Source organism: Aquarana catesbeiana, linkage group LG04 (genome assembly GCF_042186555.1).
Source record: "Aquarana catesbeiana isolate 2022-GZ linkage group LG04, ASM4218655v1, whole genome shotgun sequence".
NCBI lineage: Eukaryota > Metazoa > Chordata > Amphibia > Anura > Ranidae > Aquarana > Aquarana catesbeiana.
In genome coordinates this window covers 555,028,416-555,051,299 of record NC_133327.1, presented here as the reverse complement: position 1 = coordinate 555,051,299, position 22,884 = coordinate 555,028,416, and the positions used below count along the sequence as shown (strand labels likewise).

At 41.8% G+C, this 22,884-nt stretch overlaps 1 protein-coding gene across 1 annotated transcript in view; it reads left to right on the top strand.

Annotated features, from left to right (window-relative positions):
- The window catches only part of PCNX2 (pecanex 2), a 294,170-nt gene that overhangs the window by 83,514 nt on the left and 187,772 nt on the right, over positions 1–22,884 (top strand). The window contains exons 10-11 of the mRNA XM_073627975.1: positions 3,903–4,056; positions 22,252–22,284. Coding sequence (XP_073484076.1) covers positions 3,903–4,056; positions 22,252–22,284 — 187 coding nt within the window. The remainder of the gene's footprint in view (positions 1–3,902; positions 4,057–22,251; positions 22,285–22,884) is intronic.

Below are 22,884 nucleotides of genomic sequence, written 5' to 3'. Positions count from 1 at the left end.
GGCAGTGCTGGAAAATAATGAGGTGTACTCACTTTTGTTGCCCCAGCGGTTTAGACATTATATATATATATATATATATATATATATACACACACACACACAGTATATACACACACACACACACACACACACACACACATATATATATATATATATATATATATATATATATATATATATATATATATATATATATATATATATATACGCTACATTGTCAAAAGTATTGGCTGTCCACAAGGTTTAGCAGTGTGTCTATGATAATAAAAATAACAAAACACTGATGCGCTGCCTAAATAACAAACTGAAATTGCTGAATGTTGATGCTCACAAGAATAAGTGATCAACTTGCAAAAAATAGCAAGATACAAGGTACACAATCAATTATTCAGATAAAGGGGATTAAAAACCCTCCCCCCTAAAAGTGTTCCCTATGTTGGGATAATACACAATAGAAAACATTCAAATAATAACACAAATAAAGTGACATGAAACCTTCAATGTGATATAAAGTCCATAGCAGTCCTCAATATCTTCCAAACAAAAATACACCAATCACTGCAAATAATTCTAAAGTGCTGGTGATCTCTTCCACCTCAATGTCCTAGCCGCTCACCTCAAATTCTGAACCCTATTTCACCAGTAGGTCAGAGAAAATTGAGTACTGCCCGTGATACTTTTTTTATTTACACTAACATATAATTTTTCATGGACGAGCTTTCGGGGTGTGTCCCCTTCTTCAAGGTCCAAGCAGTACTGATTCACAAAAGTTTTAGCAGAAGGTAAAAGGTAAAACAAAACCAAAAAAAAATCTGAGAGGGAAAGGAAAAAGAAAAACAAACACATACAAATCAATGTGTATGGCAATGGTAATAAAGCTATCAGCAAGTGAAATAAGACAGAGGGAAAGCTATAGACTGGAGGGGGAGGGGGGGGGGGAGATAGTCACAGAGTGGGTCATAAAACTATAGTATAATGGGTGAGGAAACCAATATCTAATTATCATTCTTAGTTCAAATGTTTTCCTTTCCTGGATAGTTCTGAAATTCCCTTTAAGGACTGAAACATTGAAGTCTTCTATAGTGTGATCCGGTTGTGAGAAATGATGTCCCACAGGTGTGCAGAAACTGTCTTCCTTATGTTCCTTGATGGTATGTCTGTGCAAATTCATCCTCACTTGTAACTTCTGTCCTGTTTCACCATCATAAGATCCTTTGCTACACCTGTTGCATTGGGTGAGGTACACAACATTACTGGAGGTACTGCTGTATGATCCCGTGATATTGAAGGTCCCATTTGTGTGTGTGACACTTTTGGATAGATTGATCTGGTTGCACAGTTTGCAGTGTTTTTTATTGCAGGGTTTGCTTCCATTATTTGTGACTTTATAATCAGAGTGAAGTTTCCTGATGATTAGTTTATGTCTGAGGTTGAGTGGTTGTGTGAAAGCCAATAATGGGGGTTGTTGGAATATTTTTCATCCTCTGTTATAATGGGTTGTAAATCTTTGATTATCTTTTTGATCCCTTCTAGTGTTGGGTTGTATGTGGTGACTAGAGGTACTCGGTTGTTTGTTTTTTTTTTTACTCTGTGTATTGGAGGAGATGTTCTCTTCGGGTTTTCAAGGCTGTGTTTATGCTGTTGTTGATGGTTTTGTCTTTGTAACCTTTCTTATAGAAGGAGTCTGCCAGTGTTCTGAAATGTTTATCTCTGTCTTCTGGGTCTGAACATATTCGGTGGTATTTGATGGCCTAGCTGTGTATGATGGCCCGTTAAGTGTGTTGGGGGTGAAAACTGGAATTATGGAGATAGCTGCATCAGTCAGTCGGCTTTCTGTATATTGACGTGTGAAGCTTATCATCCCTGATGTATACTGTAGTACGGCTACAATCACCACCAGTAGGTCAGAAATAGCAGATTCCCTCTCAGGGATACAAAAGGATCAGCCGGGCGTGAAACTCCTATTTCATCCGTGCAGCCAAAGACTGATTGCCTGGCTACCAACCAGTGGGAAAATCCCTCAAATGGATCCGGTGAACATAGGAAAAAAAATCGCCAAATCTAGTGCTCTCTGTATACCAAAGGGTTTATTTCATCAATAAAACATTAAAACATTACTCACAAACGAAGCACTTAAGCAATGCGGGCTCAGGATGCATAAAACAGCAAGATGCCTATGGGATGACGTCTATGACGGTATTTTTTGTGATATCACCCACCGATATTTATTGTTTATTTCTATAAATATATTTTTTTGTGTGTGTGTGTGTGTGTGTATATGTCTATATATATCTATATATATCTATATATATTTTTTTTCTCACCATTTATTTGCTCTGATAGGATTTTGTTTTTATATTGTCTATGATAATGTTTCACCAGTCTTCCAAAAGCGCATTTGTGAGGTCAGGCACTGATGTTGGATGAGAAGGCCTGGCTCACAGTCTCCACTCTAATTCATCCCAAAGGTGTTCTATCGGGTTGAGGTCAGGACTCTGTGCAGGCCAGTCAAGTTTCTCCACCCCAAACTCGCTCATCTATGTCTTTATGGACCTTGCTGTGTGCACAGGTGTGCAGTCATGTTGGAACAGGTAAGGGCCATCCCTAAACTGTTCCCACAAAGTTGGGAGCATGAAATTGTCCAAAATGTCTTGGTATACTGATGCCTTAAGAGTTCTCTTCACTGGAACTAAGGTGCCAAGCCCAACCCCTGAAAAACAACCCTCCACCAAAGCAAGGTCCATAAAGTTTGGGGTGGAGGAACTTGACTGGCCTGCACAGAGTCCTGACCTCAACTCCACAGAACACCTAGGGATGAATTAGAATGGAGACTGCAAGCCAGGCCTTCTCATCCAACAGCAGTACCTGACCTCACAAATACGCTTCTGGAAGAATGGTCAAACACTCCCATAGACACACTCCTAAACCTTGTGGACAGCCTTCCCAGAGGAGTTGAAGCTGTTATAGCTGCAAAGGGTGGGACAACTCAATATTGAACCTTATGGACTAAGACTGGGATGCCATTACAGTTCATGTGCGTGTAAAGACAGTAGTCCCCTTTTGACAATATAGCGTATATATATATATATATATATATATATATATATATATATATATATATATAACTGATGCCACATTCTGCCTTGTTTTCAGACACCACATAATTAGTCAAGAACTATCAATAATTCACAACGAATACAACTCCCTCCCAAAAAGCTATATATCTGTGATGATGCATCAAAGCTGGTTTAATAAATCACCAAAAACAGCTTATATGTCTTAGTAGTTGCATTGCCAAGTGGCTCAAGTTTGTCTAGACCTTCTGCATCATCAGTGGAAGGTGGAGGCTCACCAAGCTATAGAATCTAAGGAGGGCTTGGTTTTTCTCATTTGCAAGAAGATTTGAAATTTGCTACGTGACACTCCCAAGTCTTGATCCTTGATTTTGCCCGATACTAAATAACTGATTAGCTGGCAACCAAAGTAAATAATTAGGCAATTACATAATCCATAAACAGAAGTCAATGCAGTCCGGACAGGTGAGAGGTCATAACCAGAAAAGAAGACATCAAACAAATTACTAACAGAAACCTCTTGCTCTAGCATTGCCACAGTGCACTGTATAGAATTTGTATCTGCTGCTTTACAATTCAGGCATGGAAAGGCATCTCATTCGGTGCTATGATTACCACTTTCCTTCACTTTTTATATAAAATAACATTTAATTTTGCAGATTGTTAGAGTGGTAAAGTTTCACATATATACGTACTTTTTTAAAATATTATAAGCAATGAGCTTGGCTTATTGTTGACTCCACTTTACCCTACCCTGACGTTTTGCTGTATTTTTTAAAATTTATTTTACATTTATTTATTTTTTACATTTATATTTAAATGTTGCAGAACTGAAAATATTGGGGAAAACATCATAGCAATATTGCTGGCCATCTGTGTTTCATTTTTTGGATTTTTGCTGCTGCACCAAGGCCTCTTCAAAGACATTTGGATATTCCAGTTTTGTGTTGTTATTTCAAGCTGTCAGTTTTGCCTTCTTAAGGTAGGAAATGACTTCTATTTAATTATGTTATATTATGTGATGAGTAGAGGTGATATAAAAAGTAGAGAACAATTTCTCTGATTGCAATGATTACAACTGTGGACCTTGCTTTCATAATGTGTATTGAAACTGCCAATTGTAGTCACCATCATAAACACGTTTGACAGGAAGATTACACAGGAGCACAAATAAGAGAGAGCAACAGAGCCTTGTTATCCTGTAACAGGAAGTCCCTAAACTAGGATCTTTTTGACAGTATCACCAGGTATTTAAAAATATTGAAATCACCTTTAGACCTGGTTCGCATTGGTACTATTTGACATGTCAAACCGCATGTTAAATTGACAGCAATTGCTTGCAATGGCCCCGTCCTAATCGGTGCAACGCTGCATTTGCGTGCTGCACCGATTTCAAAAGGTAGTTTCTGTACTATTTTTGCGATTTCGGGCTGCGATTTACATTGACATCTGTGCAGATGTCTCTGAAATCGGGACTGACATTGGGAAGTGAAATCATGCGAGTTCAGCTAAACTCGCACGGCTTCATTCCCGCAGCTTAGTGTGAGCCTGGGCTAAAAATTACATTTCAAAACTTATTACATTTCCAAAATTACGTAAAAAATGAAAACTTTTAAAGTTAGAATTACATTTAAAATTAATAATTACATTTCAAAGATTTCCACTTTAAAACTTGTATAATCTTTTAATGATTAGTGTTGCATTTACTTTAGTCCATTTAGACTTAAGGGAATGATTTTTATAATGTGACCAGCTCAGATACTTGATGTATACTTTGGTCAAACACGGGAATTTGCTTGCTATAGCTACAAAGTGTGCACAGAAGGTGTAAAAGAATTGTTGCCTATATTATGTTTCAATGCATTACTATTTATATAATGCCTAACAAGTTCAAGGAAATGCATATAGATCTAGACTAGTAAGAGAACCATATATTTATATAATCCTTTAAATTAAACACTTTTAAAATAACATTATTTTTATCACGTTTACCCTAAAAAGGAACTTACAATATATAATTATGAAAGCTGACATTGCTGAGACAGTCAGACATAATTTAAAGTCTTAAAATAGCTGACATGCCAACTGCATGAATTCACATCTCTGGTTTCTGCCTGTCTCCCATTGTCTAACTGCATCGTATGTCGTCATGTAGTTGACAGGCAGCAACTGTTCAGATGCCAGTAAGTAAACCTAATAAGCGTGAAAAGTCAGCCTGTACCAGCAGGGCTGGATTTACCATTTCGCCCAAGTCTCATTATCAGTAGATCAAGTGTCATCTCATAAAAATATTTATGCATTAGGCTGGGTTCACAATGATACTGCACGAAAGTCAAACGACTATCATCCTACTTTGCTCTGCGACATCAGTCCTACATCGATCCGACTAAAAAGTGTCAAAAATAAAACACATTACACATGTTTTTAAAGTAATTTATTATGGCAGCTCCGTCGTCTCTTCCAATCTCTTCTTCCCTCTCCGGCTCTTCTGTGTCCTCCGCTGACGTTTTTGCCTCTGTTGGTTCTTCTCCCCTCTCTGGTTCTTCTCCACTCTCTCTCCGGTTCTTCTCCCTCTGTCCGCTGTCTTCTCGCTCTTTTGCTCACTCTTTTGCTCAGTCTTCTCCACTGTGTTCTCCCTCTGTTCTTCTTCTGATGTTGACTCAACGCTCTCTCCCGCTCTAATGCTGGGTGCGCGGTGTGCCACTACTTATATTGGCATGGGCCGAGGTCACCGGGTGATGTCATCCAGAAGCCCCGCCCCTTATGATGTCACAGCCCAGGGCATGATGGGGCGGTGACGTCATAAGGGGCAGGCCTCCGGTGACCCTGCCCCATTCCAATATAAGTAGTGGCACACTGCGCACCCAGCATTAGAGCGAGAGAGAGCGTTAAGTCAACATCGGAAGAAGAACAGAGGGAGAACACAGCGGAGAAGACCCGGACAGAGGGAGAAGAACCAGAGAGGGCTAGAAGACATCAGTGGAGAAAACCCGGAGACTGGAGAAGAACCGGCAGAAGACGTCAGCGGAGTAGGCAGAAAAGCCGGAGAGGGGAGAAGAGATCGGAAGAGACAACGGAGCTGCCTTAATAAATTACTTTTAAAACCTGTGTAATGTGTTTTATTTTTGACATTTTTTTTTAGGTGAATGGGTAGGGGTGCAATGTACCCCATACTCATTCACATAGGGTGGGGGGCCGGGATCTGGGGGCCCCCTTGTTAAAGGGGGCTTCCAGATTCCGATAAGCCCCCCCACCCGCAGACCCTGACAACCAACAGCCATGGTTGTCGGGAAGAGGCCCTCGTCCTCATCAACATGGGGACAAGTTGCTTTGGGGTGGGGAGGTGCAGGGCCCCCCGCCCCAAAGCATCCACCCCCCATATTGAGGGCATGTGGCCTGGTACGGTTGGGGGGGCGCTCGCTCGTCCACAACCCCCCTTTCCTAACCTGCCAGGCTGTGTGCTCGGATAAGGGTCTGGAATGGATTCTGAGGGGTTCCCCTTAAAATCCATACCAGACCGAAGGGCCTGGTATGCTCTTGGAGGGGGGGAACCCATGCTGTTTTTTTTTTTTTTTTTATTTGGCGTGGAGTTCCCCTTCAAGATCATCAGAGCACAAGTCGCATGCCAAAGTCAGATCAGTCAAGACGGCGATCCGACTTTGATCCGACTTCAGTGATATTCAATGGGCTGAAGTAGGATCAAAGTCGGACCAAAGTAGTGCAGAGAGCATTTTCAAAGTCGGACCGACTTGTGTCGGACCGGTTAAGACGGCTCCAATAGGGAATCATTGATTTTCACACGTCATGCGACACGAGCTCCCAATGTCGGAGCGTTTGTCGTACCAGAGTGTGTGTGTGTGTGTGTTTTAAATTACAGTAATTGATTTACTGCCAGTTGAAAAGGACTCGATGAAAGTCACTTTCTAATCAAAGGGCCAGTTTACTGATCTTTAGGCTTTTAGGGGGATGGACTGTGGCCTGTGGGAGTAGAAAATGCCCCGACATCAGTGCCCCATCATTGGTTTTAATGGGAGGAATAGTGTCCTGTTGTTTATCGATGAGAAGAATTGTGCCTGTGTCAGTGTCAGTAGGGGGAATGGTGCTCTATCATTGGTGTTAGTTGGTGAAATAGTGCCCCAAGGGCCATATAAACGCAATTAAAGGGCCACATCCAGCCCCCATGCTGCAATTTGGAGACCACTGATTTAGAGCAAGCATGTCAAATTGGTGAATTTTGGCCTATATGTGCTCCCTCTTTTTGGCCCTCAGTATTGTAAAAATGACAGCTGAATAAGGACCCAACTGTCTTTCAGTTGATAAAGGATATATAGTACTTCCCTACATGTTTTGCAGTGCATTACAGGAAATGTTTTGACCCCATCTTATAGGATACAATGTTGCAATTATTAGTGTGACGTTCATTTTTATTTTTATATACTTCTCTCTTCTATGTGTCTCTGTCATAAGATAAAATATGGGGGTGCCATTACTGGCCTCCTTTTAAAAATATGAGCTGGCTGATGTGCCTGGTTGCAATACTTTGAACCACAGACCTGAAAAATGGATGCTGAAAATTAGTATTAATAAATATTAGCAGTTTTTATAGGTCAATGACCTGCACCGTGAATGCATCAGCATGACAGCCAGGTAACTAAACTTTGATCGAATGGTCAGCAATGGCAGCCTCCATGATTCTGTCAGGCTTACTTTAAATAGCTATGGCTCTCAGTACACATAGGGGGTCATTTACTATAGCGCCAAAAAATTCTCCTGCAGTACCAAAAAATAACTCTCAAAAAAGGCCAGGAAGACTTCAACTCTCAGAAAGTCAGCGCTAATGCAAATGGAAAGCAGCGCTATTGCGGCAATAATGCCTGTCAGATCACATATGCTGGAATAGTGGAAGTCAGTGGGGCTCGAACCTGCAAAATCCAAAGTTCTCACTGAAGGCTTATATGCAAGTTCTTTGCCATAAAAAGTGTTTGGGGACCCGGGTTCTGCCCCAGGGGACATGGATCAATGCCAAATTTTTTTTTAAAAAGGCCGTTTTTTCGGGAGCAGTGATTTTAATAATGCTTTGAGTGAAACAATAAAAGTGTAATATTCCTTTAAATTTCATACCTGGGGGGTGTCTATAGTATGCCTGTAAAGGGGCGCATGTTTCCCGAGTTTAGAACAGTCTGACAGCAAAATGACATTTGAAAGGAAAAAAAGTTATTTAAAACTACTCGCGGCTATACTTGTTGGCTCGACAATACACATAAAAAGTTCATTGATAAAAACTGCATGGGAATTCCCCAAAGGGGAACCCTGAACCAAAATTAAAAAAAAAAATGACGTGGGGGTCCCCCTAAATTCCATACCAGGCCCTTCAGGTCTGGTATGGATATTAAGGGGAACCCCGGCCAAAATTTAAAAAAAAAAATGGTGTGGGGTCCCCCTCAAAATCTATACCAGACCCTTCAGGTCTGGTATGGATTTTAAGGGGAACCCCGCGCCAAAATTTTTTTAAAAAATGGCGTAGGGTACCCCCAAAAATCCATACCAGACCCTTATCCGAGCACGCAACCTGGCAGGCCGCAGGAAAAGAGGGGGGGACGAGAGAACGCCCCCCCCCTCCTGAACCGTACCAGGCCACATGCCCTCAACATTGGGAGGGTGCTTTGGTGGTAGCCCCCCAAAGCACCTTGTCCCCATGTTGATGAGGACAAGGGCCTCATCCCCACAACCCTGGCCCGGTGGTTGTGGGGGTCTGCGGGCAGGGGGCTTATCGGAATCTGGAAGCCCCCTTTAACAAGGGGACCCCCAGATCCCGGCCCTCCCCCCTGTGTGAAATGGTAAGGGGGTACAAAAGTACCCCTACCATTTCACCAAAAAAATGTCAAAAATGTTAAAAATGACAAGAGACAGTTTTTGACAATTCTTTTATTTAAATGCTTCTTCTTTCTTCTATTTTCTATCTTCTTTCATCTATCTTCCTTCAGTTTCTTCCTCCATCTTCTTCTTCTTCTGGTTCTTCTTGTTCTTCTGGTTCTTCTTGTTCTTCTGGTTCTTCTTGTTCTTCTGGTTCTTCATCCAGTCTTCTCGTCCGGCATCTTCCTCAGCTGCGCCGTCTTCACTTCATCTTCTTTCCTCAGGCCGCTCCGCATCCACGATTGGATGGGAGGCTCCCGCTGTGTGACGCTTCTCCTCTTCTGACAGTTCTTAAATAACAGAGGGCGGGTGACCCCGCCCCCCTCTGACGCAGGGCGGGTGACCCCGCCCCCCTCTGATGTCACGGGGAATGCCACAGGGAAGTCCCCGTGCGTCAGAGGGGGGCGGGGTCACCCGCCCTGCGTCAGAGGGGGGCGGGGTCACCCGCCCTCTGTTATTTAAGAACTGTCAGAAGAGGAGAAGCGTCACACAGCGGGAGCCTCCCATCCAATCGTGGATGCGGAGCGGCCCGAGGAAAGAAGATGAAGTGAAGACGGCGCCGCTGAGGAAGATGCCGGACAAGAAGACTGGATGAAGAACCAGAAGAACAAGAAGAACCAGAAGAACAAGAAGAACAAGAAGAACAAGAAGATGGAGGAAGAAACCGAAGGAAGACAGAAGAAAGAAGATAGAAAATAGACGAAAGAAGAAGCATTTAAATAAAGGAATTGTCAAAAACTGTCTCTTGTCATTTTTAACATTTTTGACATTTTTTTGGTGAAATGGTAGGGGTAATTTTGTATCCCCTTACCATTTCACACAGGGGGGAGGGCCGGGATCTGGGGGCCCCCTTGTTAAAGGGGGCTTCCAGATTCCGATAAGCCCCCTGCCCGCAGACCCCCGCAACCACCGGGCCAGGGTTGTGGGGATGAGGCCCTTGTCCTCATCAACATGGGGACAAGGTGCTTTGGGGGGCTACCCCCAAAGCACCCTCCCAATGTTGAGGGCATGTGGCATGGTACGGTTCAGGAGGGGGGCGCTCTCTCGTCCCCCCCTCTTTTCCTGCGGCCTGCCAGGTTGCGTGCTCGGATAAGGGTCTGGTATGGATTTTTGGGGGGTACCCCACGCCATTTTTTTTTTACATTTTGGCGCGGGGTTCCCCTTAAAATCCATACCAGACCTGAAGGGTCTGGTATGGATTTTGAGGGGGACCCCACGCCAATTTTTTTTTTTAATTTTGGCCGGGGTTCCCCTTAATATCCATACCAGACCTGAAGGGCCTGGTATGGAATTTAGGGGGACCCCCACGTCATTTTTTTTTAAATTTTGGTTCGGGGTTCCCCTTTGGGGAATTCCCATGCCGTTTTTATCAATGAACTTTTATGTGTATTGTCGGGCTGGTGTTCTGCCGAGAAAGTTCCTCTCGGCGGATAAGGACCCCCCTCTACTGCGCAGGCGCAGCGCCTGCGCAGTAGGAGCCGGCGGAAATAGCCGAAGCGAAATAGAGAAGAAATCAGCTGTACACGGCGCCTGTAAGAGGGTCCCCCGCGGGCTCGCTTCGCTCGCCACGCTTCGGGCACGGCCTCGCTTTGCTCGGCACTTTTTTATTCCCCCTCTAGGTCCACTTGGATGGTGGGGCTTCAGCCTGGACCCAGGGCGCAGGCGCCGTGTACAGATGATTGAAGATTTTCATCTTTGGCTATTTTCGGCGGCTGCTAGTCGTTGGTACTGCGCAACGCAGCACTTGCGCAGTACAGGGGGGACCTTATCCGCCGAGGGAACTTTCTCGGCAAGACACCGGCGATTCAGTATAGCCGCGAGTATTTTTAAATTACATTTTTCCTTTGAAATGCCATTTTGCTGTCAGACTGTACTAAACACGGGAAACATGCGCCCCTTTACAGGCATACTATAGACACCCCCCAGGTACGAAATTTAAAGGAACATTACACTTTTATTGTTTCACTTTAAGCATTATTAAAATCACTGCTCCCGAAAAAACAGCCATTTTTAAAACTTTTTTGCATTGATACATGTCCTCTGGGGCAGGACCCAGGTCCCTAAACACTTTTTATGACAATACCATGCATATAAGCCTTTAAAATTAGCACTTTTGATTATTCATGTTCGTGTCCCATAGACTTTAACCACTTGCCTACCAGGCCAATTCTGACATTTCTCTCTTACATGTAAAAATCATAATTTTTTGGCTAGAAAATTACATAGAACCCCCAAATTTAGCAGAGACCCTAGAGAATACAATGGCGGTCATTGCAACTTTTTATCTAGCACGGTATTTGCGCAGCAATTTTTCGAATGCGTTTTTTTGGGGAAAAAAACAGTTTTGGGCTTTAAAAAAAAAAAACAGGAAAGTTAGCCCAATGTTTTTGCATAATGTGAAAGATGAAGTTACGCCAAGTAAATAGATACCCAACATGTCACGCTTCAAAATTGCACACGCTCGTGGAATGGCGCCAAACTTCGCTATTTGAAAATCCCCTTAGGCGACGCTTTAAAATTTTTTACTGGTTACATGTTTTGAGTTACAGAGGAGGTCCAGGACCAAAATTATTGCTCTCGCTCTAATGTTCGCGGCGACACCTCACATGTGTGGTTTGAACAACATTTTCATATGTGGGACTTATGTATGCGTTCGCTTCTGCATGCGAGCTCACAGGGACAGGGGCACTTTAAAAGTTTTTTTTTTTTTTATTGTTAATTTTACTTTTTTTATTTTAGCTTGACACTTTTTTTCTCAAAAAAATTTTTTTGATCACTTTTGTTTCTATTACAAGGAATGTAAACATCCCTTGTAATAGGAATAAGCATGACAGGTGCTCTTTACAGTGAGATGTGGGGTAAATAAGACCCCACATCTCACCTCTAGGCTTAGAAGCCTGAAAAAAAAAAAAAAAAAACGATCTCTGCTTCCCAGCCGAAGCGGCGCCGTTTTTTTTTAATACAGAGGCCGGGTGTGACGTCATAACATCACGCCTGGCCTCCGAACGATCATAGAGATTCCGGCGACCATCTGGTCCACCAGAAATCTTTATGCTAAACATCCGGGGCTGGCGGATCCTGTGACCGACTCACCGATCGTAGCGGTAAGTCGGTACAAGCACCGGAGCGTGGCAGGAGGGGGGGGGGGAACGTCCCCTCTCGCCTCCTGTTAGAATGATCAAGCAGTGGAACAGCCACTATGATCATTCTTATGGTGTGCAGATTCGCAGGCTCTAAAAGACGATATCTGGATGATGTCTGTAGCTACAGGCATCACTCAGATATCCCCGCTCAAAGCCGAGGACATTATTTGGCGTACGGCGGGCGGGAAGCGGTTTTAATGGTGTTCGCACAAATTTATTTGTCTGTTCGCATGTTCTGCTGCGAACCGAACAGGGGGGATGTTCAGCCCATCCCTAGTTCTCATTAAGAATCATGGGGGTACAACTTGTCAAGCAACTCGGAAGTCCAAAGTCGCCCAACTGTGAAACAAGTCATATATATTTTAATAGAAAGGAGCTCTCATTTATACTTGCATTTACATCAGCAGAACAAATGCAGGAAGTGATGTGTGCACATGGGCCAGAAGCAAATGTGTGGGGATGCCAAACAAATCAATGAACCCCACCCACACCAAATCTAACTACCAAATCCACCCCCACATTGATTAAGCACAAGTACATATCATACCCTTATCCGGAAAATGAGCCGCACCTCCTCTTTGCTAAAGAGGGACCTCGCCATGTCCACCTAGATGGAGATCTTGACCAGCACAGGGACTTCTAGGTGATTTACAATGACTTATTTCTGGGTCAGAAGGCAAAACTACCCTCTTAATCGCAACCACTATTAGAATTTTATTATTTTTGTTTATTTTCAGATATGCAAATTTGTATTTCTACTTATGATATTTAAAGGCGTTCGATAAGAAATGGTGTCCCTGGGTTAGCAGCAGGAGGAAATCGTTCAGCTGAAATCACACACTTTCATTCCCGCATGTCAGTCCTGACTGCAGGGGCAATTTCAGAGACATCTGTGCAGGTTTCTGCACTGATATCAATACAAATTGCACCCCAAAGTCACACCAATTAAAACAGTGCAAATGCCACCGCTTTGACATGTCAAATCGCACCAATGTGAACTAAAGCTGACACAAACACTGCCTATCCACCAGCTGAATTCATTACCTGCAATTCTCCACAGCCGTTATATATAAAGATTCTACCTTTATCATTTACTTGCAGGTGTGCAGAAGCCTATGTTTACATTGGAGCAATTTGTCATGCAATTTGAGAGATCAAATCGCATGACTATTGGCAGCAATGGCACTGTTCCAATCGATGCAACATTTTTTTTGTGGCACCGCACCAATTTGCTAAAGTAGTTCCTGCACTACTTTTGCCGATTTCTGGTGCGACTTCAATAGACATTTGTGTATGAAGCAACACGGATGTCTATCAAGTTGCACCTAAAATCACGCTGACCCTGCTACTTTGAAATCGTGCTACTTCAAGTGAAGTAGTGCGATTTCAAAGTAGCATCAATGTGAACCAGGGCAAAGAGATTAGTTTTTTGGTGCACAAATACATATTGAAATAAAATATAAGATTTTGCACTTTCCCAAAACCACCACCCACAAACTAAAGAGAAGAAAGTAGAAGAAAAAAAAAAAAAACAAAACACAACAAGGCTCAATAATGTACTTTTATTTTACCAGCAGAAAAACAAAAAATTACATTTACTAGCTTCAAAAATTTTGGACAGGATATATGGTGCTACATTTAGCAATGGGATTTTAAGGGCCCTGCTTATAGGAGCTTACAACCTAAAATTAGACAAAACCTTAGAGTGGACACAGCTTTAATTTCTGTGTATAATGGGCAACACATCACATTGTTATCTGCAAGATTAACCACTTGAGCCCCGGACCATTATGCTGCCTAAGGACCAGAGGTCTTTTTCCAATTTGGCACTGGGTCGATTTAACTTTTAATTGCGCGATCATGCAATGCTGTACCCAAACGAAATTTGCGTCCTTTTCTTCCCACAAATAGAGCTTTCTTTTGATGGTATTTGATCACCTCTGCAGTTTTTATTTTTTGCGCTACAAACGGAAAAAGACCGAAAATTTTGAAAAAAAATGATATTTTCTACTTTTTGTTATAAAAAAAAATCCAATAAACTCAATTTTAGTCATACATTTAGGCCAAAATGTATTCGGCCACATGTCTTTGGTAAAAAAAATGTCAATAAGCGTATATTTATTGGTTTGCGCAAAAGTTATAGCGTCTACAAACTAGGGTACATTTTCTGGAATTTACACAGCTTTTAGTTTATGACTGCCTATGTCATTTCTTGAGGTGCTAAAATGGCAGGGCAGTACAAAACCCCCACAAATGACCCCATTTTGGAAAGTAGACACCCCAAGGAAATTGCTGATAGGCATGTTGAACCCATTGAATATTTATTTTTTTTGTCCCAAGTGATTGAATAATGACAAAAAAAAAAAAAAAATATTTACAAAAAGTTGTCACTAAATGATATATTGCTCACACAGGCCATGGGCCTATGTGGAATTGCACCCCAAAATACATTCAGCTGCTTCTCCTGAGTACGGGGATACCACATGTGTGGGACTTTTTGGGAGCCTAGGCGCGTACGGGACCCCGAAAACCAATCACCGCCTTCAGGATTTCTAAGGGTGTAAATTTTTGATTTCACTCTTCACTGCCTATCATAGTTTCGGAGGCCATAAAATGCCCAGGTGGCACAAACCCCCCCCAAATGACCCCATTTTGGAAAGTAGACACCCCAAGCTATTTGCTGAGAGGCATATTGAGTCCATGGAATATTTTATATTTTGACACAAGTTGCGGGAATGTGACTTTTTTTTTTTTTTTTTTTTGCACAAAGTTGTCACTAAATGATATACTGCTCACACAGGCCATGGGCATATGTGGAATTGCACCCCAAAATACATTTAGCTGCTTCTCCTGAGTATGGGGATACCACATGTGTGGGACTTTTTGGGAGCCTATCCGCGTACGGGGCCCCGAAAACCAATCACCGCCTTCAGGATTTCTAAGGGCGTGAATTTTTGATTTTACTCTTCACTGCCTATCACCGTTTCGGAGGCCATGGAATGCCCAGGTGGCACAAAAGCCCCCCAAATGACCCCATTTTGGAAAGTAGACACCCCAAGCTATTTGCTGAGAGGCATGGTGAGTATTTTGCAGCTCTCATTTGTTTTTGAAAATGAAGAAAGACAAGAATAAACATTTTTTTTTTTTTTCTTTTTTCAAATTTCAAAACTTTGTGACAAAAAGTGAGGTCTGCAAAATACTCACTATACCTCTCAGCAAATAGCTTTGGGTGTCTACTTTCCAAAATGGGGTCATTTGGGGGGGTTTTGTGCCACCTGGGCTTTCCATGGCCTCCGAAACTGTGATAGGCAGTGAAGAGTGAAATCAAAAATTCACGCCCTTAGAAAGCCTGAAGGCGGTGCTTGGTTTTCGGGGTCCCGTACGCGGCTAGGCTCCCAAAAAGTCTCACACATGTGGTATCCCCGTACTCAGGAGAAGCAGCAGAATGCATTTTGGGGTGTAATTTCACATATTCCCATGGCATGTTTGAGCAATATATCATTTAGTGACAACTTTGTGCAAAAAAAAAAAATAAATAAAAAAAAAAAAAAAAATTTGTCTCTTTCCCGCAACTTGTGTCGCAATATAAAATATTCCATGGACTCGACATGCCCCTCAGCAAATAGCTTGGGGTGTCTACTTTCCAAAATGGGGTCATTTGGGGGGGTTTTGAACTGTCCTGGCATTTTATGCACAACATTTAGAAGCGTATGTCACACATCACCCACTCTTCTAACCACTTGAAGATAAAGCCCTTTCTGACACTTATTGTTTACATGAAAAAGTTATTTTTTTTGCAAGAAAATAACTTTGAACACCCAAACATTATATATTTTTTTAAAGCAAATGCCCTACAGATTAAAATGGTGGGTGTTTCATTTTTTTTTTTCGCACAGTATTTGCGCAGCGATTTTTCAAACGCATTTTTTGGGGAAAAAACACACTTTAAATTTTAATGCACTAAAACACACTATATTGCCCAAATGTTTCATGAAATAAAAAAGATGATCTTAGGCCGAGTACATGGATACCAAACATGACATGCTTTACAATTGCGCACAAACGTGCAGTGGCAACAAAATAAATACATTTTTAAAAGCCTTTACAGGTTACCACTTTAGATTTACAGAGGAGGTCTACTGCTAAAATTACTGCCCTCGATCTGACCTTCGCGGTGATACCTCACATGCATGGTGCAATTGCTGTTTACATTTGACGACAGACCGCCGCTTGCGTTCGCCTTAGCGCAAGAGCAGGGGGCGACAGGGGTGCTTTTTTTTTTTTTTTTTTCTTTATTATTTTTTTGCTTTTTTATCTTATTTTTAAACTGTTCCTTTCATTTTTTTTTTTTATCATTTTTATTGTTATCTCGGGGAATGTAAATATCCCCTATGATAGCAATAGGTAGTGACAGGTACTCTTTTTTGAAAAAATTGGGGTCTATTAGACCCTAGATCTCTCCTCTGCCCTCAAAGCATCTGACCACACCAAGATCGGTGTGATAAAATGCTTCCCCAATTTCCCAATGGCGCTATTTACATCCGGCGAAATCTAAGTCATAAAATGCTCGTAGCTTCCGGTTTCTTAGGCCATAGAGATGTTTGGAGCCACTCTGGTCTCTGATCAGCTCTATGGTCAGCTGGCTGAATCACCGGCTGCATTCTCAGGTTCCCTGTTGAGACAGGAGAGCCAGAGAAAAACACGGAAGACGGTTGGGGGGGGGGCATTCCCTCCCGCGGCTTGTAAAGGCAGTCTAGAGGCTAATTAGCCGCTAGGATTGCTTTTACATGAAAGCCGACCGCTGGCTGAAAAGAATGATACCAAGATGATACCTAAACCTGCAGGCATCATTCTGGTATAACCACTCAAAGTCGTGAATGGCGTACCTGAAGACAAATAAATGGTTAACAATAAAGCACAGTAAACGGTAAAGTATAAATAATTACATACCTGAAAAACAAACGTGATAAAACATAATAACAATAAAACATTGCAGAATAGAATACAGTAAAAAAGAGCAGAACAATAGAGAGAGAATAGAGAGAGAACAATAAAACGACAACAATTTTTTTTTTATTTTATATATATATTTTTTTTTTACACTTTTTTTGTAACTAACTTTTATAACGGTAACCGGTTCCAGGTTCGGGTCTCTCAAAATGCGATGGCATCTTGGGAGACCCTGTGAAAGTGTGCCTAGTCTGTGGAATGCTGTACCCTACGCTAATACTCAACTAGTGAATGGTAGCGTTCAAAACATTCACCAATGCAAAGACCAGGATTGTCAGGACAGGAGGGACAATGATAGCGGGTGTCACGCCTATATCCGCGCTTGCTGCAGACACAACATCTTTTTTGGGGGGGGGTTCTGGGCGCCACCACCAGTGCCTAAGGCACAATTTTTCAGCCCCTGTTTAACAGGGGCGTGTAATTACAATTTTTGATGTAATACTTTGCAGCAGGGCTCGTTCCTTCGTTCCAACTAGAGTGTCTGTGAGGGGTTGCAGTGTTGTGGCACCAGCACCAGTGCCTAAGGCCTAATTTTTCAGCTCCTGTTCAACAGGGGCATGTAATTACAATTCTTGATCTAATATTTCACAGCAGGGCCCTGTGAGGGCTTACAGTGTTGTGGCCACAGCAACACCTAAGGCCCACATTTCTGCTGAGTATATAGGGCAGGACCCTACTTTCAAACAACTAACTTACAAACGACTCCTACTTGCAAACGGAAGGAGACAACAGGAAGTGAGATGAAATCTACCCCTAGGAAGGGAAATTCTCTCCTGTAAGAGTTAATATGGGAAAAACATTTCTCCTTTCCACTGATGCTTTCCAATCCATTGGGACAAAAAGTGAGGTGAAATCTTCTGAAGAGGAGGAAAGACAGCAAAACAAATGTCACAGGGGTGATAACCCTTTCCTATGTTTTCCAAAAAGCATAAAAAAGATTTTTTTGGCTGGAGCTAAACACGTTAAAAATGTACCCGTTCAAAATTACAAAGAGATTCTACTTAACAACAAACCTACAGTCCCTGTCTTGTTTGCACCGCCTGTATACTGCTGTTCAGAGTATATAGGGCCTGGTGGCCCCACACCTTTCCTTATTTTAATTTGGGTGTGGGGTTCCCCTTAATATCCATACAAGACCCAAAGGGCCTGGTAATGGACTGGGGGGTACCCATGCCGTTTGTCTCACTGATTTTCATCCATATTGCCAGGACCCGACATTACATTAAACCCGCAAGCAGTTTTAAATTAGATTTTTTCCTTTAAAAATGACATTTGGTGCAGGGACTGTTCTAAACACGGGAAACACGCGTCACTTTACAGGCATACTATAGACACCCCTCAGGTACGATATTTAAAGGAATATTTCACTTTTTTTTTTTTTTTTTTTTTTTTTACTTTAAGCATCATTAAAATCACTGCTCCCGAAAAAACGGCCGTTTTTAAAAGTTTTTTTGCATTGATACATGTCCCCTGGGGTAGGACCCGGGTCCCCAAACCCTTTTTAGGACAATACCATGCAAATTAGTTTTTAAAATGAGCACTTTTGATTTCGAACGTTCGAGTCCCATAGACGTCAATGGGGTTCTAAAGTTCGTGCGAACTTTCGGTCCGTTCGCAGGTTCTGGTGCGAACCGAACTGGGGGGTGTTCGGCTCATCCCTAATTCCCACATAATATTACAAAAGACTTATTCAAAACACCCACCACCAGCCCACAATCCACACATACATACATTGGTGACCATGTTCTGCTGGAAGCTGCATTTTGGTGTACATGATTAAACGAGATAAAAAAAAAAAAAAGAGTAGGTCAGCAGATGCTTCCAAACGATGTTTGCATGATCAGACAGGAACAATACACACACACAACATTGACAGCATGGCCACATAAACCCACTTTTGATTGAAAAAATGCACAAGAATTTCATCAAATCTCCCAATAGCATTCCTTCTCCCCCACAAATCACAGCAAAAAACCTGACCTTCTCAGGCCAAACGAACCCCCTACTGCAGGCCTTTATATAAGAGAGGTTGTATTGTTAGCACACTGACACACCCAATAGAAGTACACGCCCACCAGTATCTTTCAATCTGTCTCTTCATGTATGTCTAAAGTGATTGCACCTGATGGGCAGGAACACATAATAGTGTTCGCAACTCTGTTAGCCCTTGGCTATGTGCATCAAATCTCCAACTACAGGACAAAGATCAAAGTCCATTTGCATCCACATAAACAAAGCAACAGTTTTCTAAGCATATGTACCTGTGCAGTGTAAACCCTAAAATTTGAATTGTCCAAGTCCCTGGGCATGATTAGTGCTAATAAACATTAACATCAGACCCTGGCTGCAATGAGCTTCCAATATAAAGTCCAAAATTAACGTTCTTACATTAGAACCTATTTCGACAGGAGACAAATAAAATGCCAGCATGTCTTTGGATTGTGGTGAGAAACCCACACAGGGAGAACATATAAACTTCAACACAAGGATTAGCATGTTGGGGAATAGAACCAACATCCCAGGTGCTGCTAGACAGAACAGCTACCCACTTAGCCACCAGGCAGCCCCACATATGTTCTCTGCATCTCTGTGGTGTGAACCAGCCCTAAGTCCATAGCCATGCTCAGTGTCACAAGCAATATACAATATATTGGCCTAAGTATTGGGATGCCTGCCTTTAAACGCACATGAACTGTAATGGCATCCCAGTATTAGTATTGGGTTCAAAACTCATTTGGCCCACCCTTTGCAGCTATAACAGCTTCAACTCTTCTTGTCCACAAGGTTTAGGAGTGTGTCTATGGGAATGTTTGACCATTCTTCCAAGTGCATTTGTGAGGTCAGGCACTGATGTTGGACGAGAAGGCCTGACCTACAGTCTCCTCTCTAATTCATCCCCAAGGTGTTCTGTTGTGTTGAGGTCAGGACTCTGTGCAGGCCAGTCAAGTTCCTCCACCCCAAAATCACTCATCCATGTCTTTATGGACCTTGCTTTGTGCACTGGTCCAAATGATTTGGTGGAGGGGTAATTATGATGTGGGGTTGTTTTTCAGGGGTTGGGCTTGGCCTCTTAGTTCCAGTTAAGTGAACCCTTAAGGCATCAGCATACCAAGACATTTTTGACAATTTCATGCTCCCAACTTTGTGTGAACAGTTTGGGGAAAGCCCCTTCCTGTTCCAACATGTTTGCACACCAGTGCACAAAGCAAGACCCATAAAGACATGGATGAGCAAGTTTGGGGTGGGGAAACTTGACTGGCCTGCACAGAGTCCTGGCCTCAACCCGATAGAACACCCTTTGGCTGAATTAGAGTAGAGATTGCAAGCCAGGCCTTCTCATCCAACATCAGTGCCTGGCCTCACAAATGCACTTCTCGAAGAATGATCAAACATTCCCATAGGCACACTAAACCTTGTGGACAGCCTTCCCAGAAGCTGTTCTAGCTGCAAAGGATGGACCAAATCAAATTTTAACCCTACGGACTAAGACTGGGCTGCCATTAAAGTTCATGTGTGTGTAAAGGCAGGTGTCCCAATACTTTTGGCTAAATAGTGTATCTGGAAAAGACTTACAATGGTGGTGGAACCCTCCTACACATAACTACTACATTTAGACATAATTATAGGACCTGGGAGATGAGACAACTTCTCCACATGCACTAACATGGTTGGGATTTGAACCCAGACCCTCAGGGATACTAAACAGAAGTTCTAACCTCTAAGCCACAGAGCTGCCATGTGTGAGAGCCTCCTACACATAACTACACATAAATACACATAAATACACATAAAAACACATAAATACTACATTTCTATGGACATACAGGTGATGGAATTACATTACTCAAGAGTTATTCTTCTTGATTTATTCTGTGATATTTGGTGTTTTTTTGTGGGTGAGAGTAGAATATTACCCTCAAATTTTTGGGAATTACATTTTGATTTCTGATGTTGGTACACATATCACATTTTTTGGGCTCAAATTATGAATATTTGGAAATAATAAAAAGCACAAAAAAATGTGATTCATTTTAAATTTGCATCAGCAATGGTATTGTTTGTAGATTATAAAGACACCTGTGTGAGTTTAGGTTGAAGATTGTTGTGAGATGAAGAGTAACAAGTGAAAGTGACAGAGAAAAATATATTTTATCAAAACATCAAAACATTCCACATTGTAGCATTCTTAAAATCAAAATATTTTAAGTAGAAGCAACAATGTTGCAAAGGAAAATTTATTTCACAGAAAGATACATTTCATCTCAACATTAAAATGTCTTTTTGTGAAAGTTAGAATTGTTCCATTAGAATCAATGACTGAAACTTCATTTGGACTAAATTAGAGCAGATTTTAACGTCCAAAAAATGTTCTCTAATTAGCTCTCGTTTTGGAATTTACTATAGCTCCAGGTAAAAAAGACACTGGAGATAAAATGAGAGTTATTTTCAGGTCTGAGCATGCTCAGTTGTGTTGGCACCTAGTCGTCCAAAACGGGGAATTTTTCACTTTTCAGACTTTTAAAGATATTTCAGTGTAGAAATCACTTTTTCACACAGTTTAAAAGCAGATAATCTTTAACTAATATACCGCATATTTCAGTACCATTTAGACAATTATATCATGTTCTAAACATTATTTCCATGTGCAATTCTCTAGGTTTTAGCAGAGTAAGGGTTTGAGCACTATTTAGATTCAGGGAGCTATAGTAAATTCGATTTTGGGAGAATTTTCTCACCAGCGCTATAGTGAATACCGTTTTAGCGCGAATAAGCACTATTAGCGCTAATTCGCGCTAAATTGCCGCGAATTTGCGCTAATTCACGGCAATTTGTGCGAATTAGCGCCATAGCGCTATAGTAAATGACCCCCATAATGTGGTCCCATAAATACTCACTCTATTTAGTTCAGTCCACTGTTTCATTTGAATTTGACACACCTGATCTAGATATAATATCTGGGTACAGTTTACAAAATATGCCATTTTTTTATTTTCATAGGAGCAGAAACCAATTCCTAGATCGGTATGGTCAAATATTGGTATGCTATGTTGTGTGGTAATGTCTCAAATATTATCAAGCAGTTGTCATTTGACTGTCTTTTCCTTTTCTAGAGTGTACAGCCGGATCCTGCGTCACCGGTTCATGTAAGTTTTGATTTTGGTGACGCTGCCACCATTGCTTATTTTGGGTTTATAACAGGCATTTTGAGTCACCCCTAGTGACGCCACAAGAATTATTTATGTATAGCTCTAAGCCTACATTGACTATAATGATTGGGATCAAATTTATCTTATTTACTTCTCTTTTAAAATGTATCAAAATAAGAAAGTGCAGCGCTGATCTATAAGTGAAGATAAATGAATAAAACTCAAAATGATATGTGGTAAAGACCCAAAAAAAAATAATGACATAACAGGAATATGCAAATAAATGTCTCTAGAAAAAAATGGCAATCCCAAAAGTCTATATATAATAAACCAGAAGATCCTCTCCCAAGCAGGGGAGTAACAGTGTCTTGAAGGGGCTGTGGACACTTGGAAGGAGGCGACCACAAATTAAATTGACACTCCAAGAAACAAGGTGGGTACTCTTACCGGATCAGTAGGACGCATCTACCGTATAGCAGTGTGTCAGTAAGGCAAAAAGGGGATGGTCATCCAGGATGTCCAACCAGGTAGTATCCTCCGGGTCCCGACCACCAATGGAGGGGTGGTGTCCTAGGCAAGCTGTGGATCTCCAATGCA